The 8,414-nt window shown below is 22.4% G+C and overlaps 3 protein-coding genes across 3 annotated transcripts in view; 2 read left to right on the top strand and 1 right to left on the bottom strand.

Moving 5' to 3' along the window:
- Positions 1-749, bottom strand: part of LOC102671742 (phosphatidylinositol-glycan biosynthesis class F protein) — a 1,155-nt gene extending 406 nt beyond the window's left edge. The window contains 3 exon segments of the mRNA XM_031508754.1: positions 1-57; positions 59-382; positions 454-749. The exon segment at positions 1-57 is cut by the window's left edge and continues 406 nt beyond it. Coding sequence (XP_031364614.1) covers positions 1-57; positions 59-364 — 363 coding nt within the window. The 5' untranslated portion in view covers positions 365-382; positions 454-749.
- Positions 499-7,981, top strand: LOC102671604 (E3 ubiquitin-protein ligase listerin). Its single transcript, XM_006612159.2, has 22 exons — positions 499-862; positions 1,183-1,392; positions 1,466-1,732; positions 1,816-1,928; positions 2,008-2,362; positions 2,439-2,626; positions 2,710-2,845; positions 2,951-3,637; positions 3,701-3,911; positions 3,981-4,326; positions 4,406-4,895; positions 4,977-5,092; positions 5,174-5,327; positions 5,394-5,572; positions 5,648-5,831; positions 5,908-6,082; positions 6,152-6,494; positions 6,567-6,713; positions 6,902-7,032; positions 7,112-7,515; positions 7,600-7,767; positions 7,849-7,981. Exons 1-22 carry the CDS (start codon positions 818-820, stop codon positions 7,906-7,908), a joined length of 5,109 nt encoding a protein of 1,702 aa, XP_006612222.2. The 5' UTR covers positions 499-817; the 3' UTR covers positions 7,909-7,981.
- Positions 7,982-8,222: 241 nt separating this feature from the next.
- The window catches only part of LOC102671476, a 3,400-nt gene continuing 3,208 nt past the window's right edge, over positions 8,223-8,414 (top strand). Inside the window, exon 1 of the mRNA XM_006612158.2 lies at positions 8,223-8,394. Within this exon, the coding sequence (XP_006612221.1) occupies positions 8,388-8,394 (7 nt within the window). The 5' untranslated portion in view covers positions 8,223-8,387. The remainder of the gene's footprint in view (positions 8,395-8,414) is intronic.

The raw sequence follows: 8,414 nt of genomic DNA, 5'->3' as shown, positions 1-8,414 counted from the left end.
GTGCATAAATACTGGTGCACCAAACAATATAATAACAATGTAATATATAATAGATAGAAGAAAANCCAGCCAATAAAAATTTAAAGATTTCTTTCAAATATTTATACCAAATTTTTTTAGCTTTTGAAGATATTCTTGATTCAGTTTTTGTTATAAGTATTGATTCAGAATGAAATATAGGAAACATCAATTTGATTACTTCTGCGAAAAGCAAAATTAATAATACTGGAATGAATTTGTATTTTCCCACATTATATAAATTATTATTTAAGCTAAGTAATATCAGAATTCCAGGAAAGTAAATGCAAGTAAATGAACAATATGACAATAGCAATCTTTGACTCAATTTGTTTCCAACACTCATCTTCTTTATTTCCTTAACCTATAATAGAATGTTTTTATTTTATAAAAATACAAACTATTTTTGATTATATTTAATAATTTCTTACTTGCCTCAAAATAAAATAATCCTTTCTAATTTAATATTCAATACGATATTAATTTTATACGATATAACATCGTATTTTGATATAATTTCGCTTTTTGAAACATTTAATAAGATTTTCATGCATATTAATCTTAAAAAAAAATACTATAAAGATATATAAAAAAAATTAAAACTATGCAAGTTATTCAAAATTTTTAATTGAATGAGAAATAATACAATGATAAAAAAAACATATAATACAAGTTGTATATAATAGATCAGCTGTTACAAACGTGGTATCTATTTACTACTTTACGAGTGCAAATCTAAATGAACAAAATTTATGTGTAGTTTCATCATTTTTTGTTCTTCGTTGTTCTTATAATTATCATGGGAAAGAACAAACAAGCGCAACGAACGAAAAATAATGCAAGGGTAAGAAAAAACTTATATTAGTAAAAAATTAATTTTTATAAAACTATAGGTTAAATTTTATTATATTACAATTTTTCTTAATTTAAAATTATTACAATATTTTTACTTAAAAAATTAAGTAATAATAAATTAAGTAAAAATATTATAAAATTATATTTTTTAATAATTATATAATAAACAAAAAGTTTTAATAAAATTTTTTATATTTAAATTAAATTGGGATATTATTCAATATATGACTTATCAACAAAAATTTTTAATTGTTAATATTTTTTATCATTATCATCATTATTATTATTTATTACTATTATTATTTATAGCCATCAAATAGCAGTAGAAGTGCAGAATTATTAGGCACTTCAATACCAAATTTTGTTGGTTTCTCAGCTGTAAAAGATGGAGGATATGTACCTGTATTACCAGGTTTAACTCTTTGCAATACTAATGAAATTGAAATGAACAATGTTGATAGTAATTTTCAAATAGTATTAAAAAAAATGAATAAGAAAGATTCAACAACTAAATGCAAGGTAACAAATAATTATTATTATTTAAATAAATGTGATGTTAAAACCAAAAATATTTTTTAAATTAATATTTCAGGCTTTACAAGAATTTGCTATTATGTGTAAAGATTCAGAAATATCAGCTGTGGAAGGAATGTTACCATTTTGGCCACGATTGTATTGTGCCTTAGCAATAGATGTAGAACACAGAGTAAGAGAAGCTGCTCAATTAGCACATGCAGCTGTTGTAAAACGTGTAGGCAAGAATATAGCATTATATTTGAAACAATTAGCAGGAGCTTGGTTTACTTCACAATATGACACATATCCTCCTGCTGCATCTACTGCTAGTAATTCATTTAATGTAAATGATTATCATTTAACATATATAAAAATTAATGGAATTATTAAATTATTTTTTTAATATAAACATTTTTTTACACATAGGATACATTTCCATCAAAAAAAGTTACTGATGCTATTATATATTGTCAACATGAAATTGTAACTTATATCTGTGATAACATTACTGTTCATAGTGCTCAGACTTTATCTGTAAAGTATGTTTTTCTTAAATATAATTCTATTAATGAATATTAGAAAGAAATACTATAAAAATTATTATATATATGTTTTTAGGAATCTTACTATAGAGGAAATGGAAGCAAAATATCAGAGAGTACTAATATCTAGTTTACAAGGATACAGTATTTATTTAAAAAAAGTTCCTATTCAAGAAATTGAAAAAATATTTGATATTCATAATAAAATTATAAGCAGCAATAAATTTTGGAAATTAGTTAAAAATGATGCTTTTCCAGTGAAAATTGCTTTTTTTAATGTATTAACATCAATGATTGAGAATGCTAATATATTATTACAAAATGAAAAAAAAAAAACTGTAACAACAATCATGAATAATCTTGATGAAACAGAGCCTGCATTGTTATCAGCTGTATGGGAATCTGTGCTTGTTACTATAAATAAAATAGAGGTAATTATTATTTATATATAATATTTGATATGATAATGAAATGAAATTATGATATTAAATAATATATTATCTTTAGGATTGGTACTCTGTAGTAAGTATTGAAAAATTAGTGCTACCGAAATTATGGCGTGTTTTACGAAGTGGAGGACAATGTTGCGCTAGTATTGTTTATCCGAATTTATTACCTTTTATCAGTCAATTTCCAAAATTCAATGTTGATTCTTATTACTTATACATAAATTTTTTCAACAATATGCGACAAGGGTATCAATTAATTGAATTAAATATTTTATTTATATTATATTGCAAGAGGTAATAAAAAATATGATAATTTATTTTTTTTGTAGATTTTCCGTAAAAAGTGTACAAATAAGTCGTTCGGAAATGCTGGCAGTAACGACATCGTTTATCGAATGTTTGCGTTATTCTGTTCTTTTAAATGTTAATAATCAAGATTTAAGTAATATGCTGCTCAGAGAACAGGTTTTTATTTTATCTATCTTTTATTTTATTTTTCTATATTTATATTGTATGATTTCTACAGAAGAAATATTACATAATTTAAAATTATTTTATTAATTATTTCAGCTCATACCAGCATTAGAAATGTGTTTAAAAGAAAATAATCAAATGAAACAAATACTTTTTTTTGAAATTACTCATTTAATACGGTATTGGAGTAAAAATCGATATAATCATGATTATAAATCTTATTCTTATTTGATACAAGAGTTTTGGAAGAATCTTAATATATTATTTGCTTCGCTTGTAGATTCTAGCGAAAATTCCGAAATATTTGATATTTCAGATACAAATAATTCTCAAATAGAATTTTTAATTACATTAAAGACAGCTCCTATGCATACTCGTAAAAATTTAAAAGTAAAATTCTGTAATACAGAAGAAAATATAATAACTCAATCCCAAATACAAAATATTGAAAATGATGCTGATACTGAATTTCTTTCTGAACTTAATAACTTCGTTAATTGCCTTTGTGTAAAATATTTTAATCAAATCACTGAAAAACGTGAAAAAAAATATATTGCATATTTAAATAAACTTATAATATGTTTTGAAAGCGATGAATTGTTTAAAAATTTGTCGGAATTTCTTAAAACACATATTAATTTTCTTAATTTCTGTAATGAAATTTTACGAGATTGGTTACTGGAACAATCAAAAGAAACTGAACATATAATAGAATTAATTTTTAATCTTATGAAATATATGAATTATTCTGAAAGAAACGAAATTTTAAAATCATTGACGGAGGTAAATATTTTTTTATACATTAAAAATATATATCTTATTATATATTTTTATTTTTATTTTTAGTTTGATGATATTATAATTACAAGAAATATTATACAATGTGCTTTATCTAAAAAGCATAGAAATGATATTATAATAAAAAAATGGTGTTCACAATCTAAAATAACTAGCTTATTGATAGATATAGCTAAAGAAATTGCTTTAGGCAATTATTCTGATCTTGAAAAGAATCAGAATCTTATTTTATTAGCTTTTGAACCTCTAGATGATGGCAGTAAGTTTTTATTTATTCTAATAATTTATTGTTTCTATTAATATATTATCAACAATATATATTTTTTAGATTTATTAGTAGAAGAAGAAGGGATCAATGAAATTATATCTATACTTTGCAATTCATTCTATGAAATAGATGAAATATATTTGTTAGATTTTGCAAAATTAATTTCTTGTATTGTTCCATTAATTTGGATTCACAAAGAAATATCTAATGGAGCAATAGAAATATTAAGTACACTTTTTGAATTGCATTCACATGATTATTTTAATAATAATTCCATTTTTGTTAATGCAATGCGAGATGTATGGAAAAAAAGTCTTCTAAAAGCTATTCAGAAACTTTCACAATTAAGATTTATTGATTTAACTAAAAAATTTGCCTCTTCTATGTGGAAGAAAATATATAATCAGTAAGAATATGTGTTCATTATTTAATAAAATATTTCAATGTATTTTTCATAATTTTCATTATGTTTTATTTATATTTAGAAATGAAGAATACAACAAAGAAATATTGATAGACATAGCAGTTGATTTCATTGAAATTATACTTGATAATAAAATTTATATAAAGGAAGATTATGCAGAAGAAATTATTTTAACATTTTTAACAGATTCTGATATAAAAATGTGGATGGCTGAAATAACTGGAATAATTTTATATGGTGAAGTAATAACTGGTGAATTATATGTATCATCTCTTGAACAAAAAATACAAATTCATCAGAAATGTATATCTATTGATATAACTTGTAATACAATAACGGATCATGTTGAAAACTGCTTGAAATGGGCATTGTTCAATATAAATTTATTGAATAATTTATGTTTGAGATCTATCAATGAATATGAAACAGAAAAATCCAGTATTGAAAAATTTTCAATACATGATTTAAATTTACCAGGAATTATAAATATATTAATTAATATTATATATTCGATTATTTTAGGCAAAAGTTATTCTAAATATTATAAATCTGTAAGTAACTAATTATAATTTATAAAAATATTTAATTTCAATAATAAAGAAATAAATATTTTATTGAATATTTATTTTCAGACTAAATACTATTACAATGTGAATAAAACTTTAACCATTGTACAAGATAGCTTTAAACAATTACAAATATATGTAAATGAAAATATATTTAATGATATTCGTGATTATATGAAAATGTAAGAATAATTCAAGTTAATATTCAAGTCAATATAGTTTTACTTGAATTAATTTATAATTATTATTTATTATATTTGCAGTAATTTTTCAAAATATGGAAGTATGTTATCATATATAATATATTTCTGTTGTACTGAATTATATTCTAACAAAGAACCTAAAGAATTATTTGAAAATTATAGAAATAATGATATATTTACTATAAATGAAGAAATAACGTTTCAAAGTTTGCAGGTATTATACTATTTTCAAAAATAATTAATTTTTAATTCTATACAATAATAGAAGATTTAATTTTAGATTTTATCCAAATTTCAAAATTTTGAAAATATTTCAATACCAACAGATAACGATATTTTTGAATTAATAATAACAAGGAGTTTATTGATGAATAAGCAAGATAGTTCAACTTATTCTAATATTTTAGAAAAAATAATATCTTATGAGAAAGAAAATCCTTCATTATTAGTTCTTGATTGGTAAATTTTTAAGATATATATATAATCTGAATATAGCACTTACATATAACATATTTTATGTATTTTTTTTTTTAGTGAAATCTCTCAAATTTCATGGGAAAAATTAAATTTACCTCTAGAACTTATTAGATTATTAACAGAACTCATAAAGAAAATACCTTCTAAATTAACATATGAACATTGGAATTTTATTCTTATATCATTAGTGTTATGGCAACTTTCTATTATTAAATCAAAACAAAATGTTAATGATTTCAAAGTATGTACCATAGTATTTACATTGTTTAAAATCATCAATTTATCATCAATTTTTAACAAAAATTCTTTTTTTATAGGTTTCTGCATTAACAGTAGCTGTTTGTCAACTTTATCATGCCCTTCAAATTTTAATTAACAAACATGAACAGGAACAAATATCAGATATATCACCAACATTATTAGATGAGTGGAAAAATGTTTTTGCCACTGATGTACAAAATGGAATTATTCAATGTTGGATGTTTTATGCAGGTAGGTATATTTAAAAATCTCTCTCCCCCTCTCTCTCTCTCTGTAATTTATAATTAATCTTTGTTACAGAATCATACAATCAAAAAACAACAGTTTTGAAACCTGTTGTACTATTGGATTATTTAGGAAAAGCAATAAAAATATTGGATGGAAATATAATCTTCAAAAATCAATCAAATGTGTCTCTTATGACAATTGTTAAATTAACATCAAAATTACTGCAATCTCCTGTACCCAGTATACAATTAGGTGCATATCATATATTAAAACATACAATTCCAGTGCTTGTACAACAGGATAAAACGACTGTTGAATTGGAAAATTTTGATATAAATACTTTAAACATTAAAAAAATGGAAGATGTACTTCAGAATACACAAAATATCGTAAATACAATTCTAATGGATTTTAAGTAAGCATATTATATATTAAGTGAGCATTTTTTTTTTATACAAAAAATACATTTTTAATATATAATTTATAGATTATGCGATACTGTGAGTTGTACTATTCAACCATATACAGATTCTTATACTTACACTATTGGATATTTATTATCATGGGCTATCATTCTAGATTTGTGTGCAAATGCTCATGGAGATTTATTGTATCAATATGCTGAAATACTTAAGTAAATATATATCTATACTTACTTGTTTTTTATAATACGAAAATAATATATTATAAATATTATGATTATTATGATGATATTATGATTATTATTATCTAAACTTATCTATATTTATTTATATTTATCTATATTATCTATATTATTATTAAGCATTATATTAATAATTAAAAAACATATCTTTATTTCAGAGATAACTTTTTTCCCAATTTATTAAATAATATTTTTCGACTAATGCCCGTAGAAGTACTTCAAGATAATAAAAACAAGGGTACAAAATTAATGGAAATATTTTCTACCGAACCATGTCTAGATTTTGGTGGTACTAATATTTAAATCATTTTCTTTTTTTATTACATGTTTATAATTTTCTTTTAATGTTTATTCATAATATTTTATAGAAAATTGGACGGAATGGAGACTAGACCATATCGTATGTTGGTTATATACGAATAGTTTAAGATATTTACCAGTATTGGTAAGGCAATGGTGGAGTACTGCTGATAGTAGAGTCAGCGCTGCCGTGGATAAGATCACAACACATTATGTTAGTCCTATGCTTTGTCAAGAGGAACTTCTCAATAATAAATTACAAAATATTGAAAATATGCAAGTAAAAGTACATCCAACATTCCGTGAAGTGATAGCTTTATATCAAATGGATGATACAAAGTTAGAACTTAATATTACATTACCATCTAATCATCCTTTGGGACCAGTTAGCGTTGAACCTGGACAACACGCAGGTGGTACTGCGAATTGGCGGAATTGTCACATGCAATTGTCCATATTTCTTACACATCAAGTAATAATGAATCAAAATTAAATAATTAAGTTTAATTGAATTTAAATAATTATTTAAATATTTATATTGTTAATTTTTTTATAGAATGGATCTGTTTGGGATGGACTTGCATTATGGAAAAGAAATTTAGATAAGAAATTCGCCGGCGTTGAAGAATGTTATATATGTTTCAGTATTTTTCACATAAATACGTATCAAATACCAAAATTATCTTGTCACACATGTCGTAAGAAATTTCATACTGCATGCTTGGTAAGTTTCTCATCTTTATTTTTATTGAAATTTTATATCATTAATATAAAAATGTTTATTTTTTTTATTTTTATCTTTCAGTATAAATGGTTTAGTACAAGTCAAAAGTCCACGTGTCCAATTTGTAGAAATATATTTTAATCTATTATATTATTTATAAACAAAATTTGTATTTGTATTTAAATAAATAAAATAATATCTGTACATAATAAAATTAACGAAAAAAATTTATTATGTCATTTTTCAATATGTTTTTTCAATATGAAAAATATTAAAAAAAATATTTAAAAAATTGATTATAATATATTAAGATGTCTATAATGTATTTCAATTAAGCATTATTATTATTTTCAAAAATATTTTCTAATATTTTATCATGAGAAAAAATTACTTTTACTTAATTACTTAAGAAAACATTTTCAAGAATCATATCATTATTGATGATCAATTCATATTTCAAAGAAAAAATCAGTCACAGTTTATAGAGAATACAAATATTACAACATATATATGATAAGATATACAGATATATAAGATAAGATTACAACTGCTTTTAATCAAGTGTAGGTGAAAGATAAGCGTCACTCTTTTTAGAAATTACACTTAGATCAAGTCTAAAAATGCCAGGTAAGTTACATTATAAAATT

The sequence above is a fragment of the Apis dorsata genome, unplaced genomic scaffold (assembly GCF_000469605.1).
Source record: "Apis dorsata unplaced genomic scaffold, Apis dorsata 1.3 scaffold_99, whole genome shotgun sequence".
Taxonomy (NCBI): domain Eukaryota; kingdom Metazoa; phylum Arthropoda; class Insecta; order Hymenoptera; family Apidae; genus Apis; species Apis dorsata.
Note: the sequence above shows the minus strand (reverse complement) of the source record. Positions and strands in the feature narration are given on the sequence as shown.

Excerpts from the sequence above, each read along its gene's own strand:
- LOC102671604 (XM_006612159.2), top strand. The coding sequence starts at position 818 with ATGGGAAAGAACAAACAAGCGCAACGAACGAAAAATAATGCAAGG. Across the intron at positions 863-1,182 it reads GAACGAAAAATAATGCAAGG|CCATCAAATAGCAGTAGAAG; the intron begins GTAAGAAAAAAC and ends TATTATTTATAG. Across the intron at positions 5,093-5,173 it reads ATTCGTGATTATATGAAAAT|TAATTTTTCAAAATATGGAA; the intron begins GTAAGAATAATT and ends TTATATTTGCAG.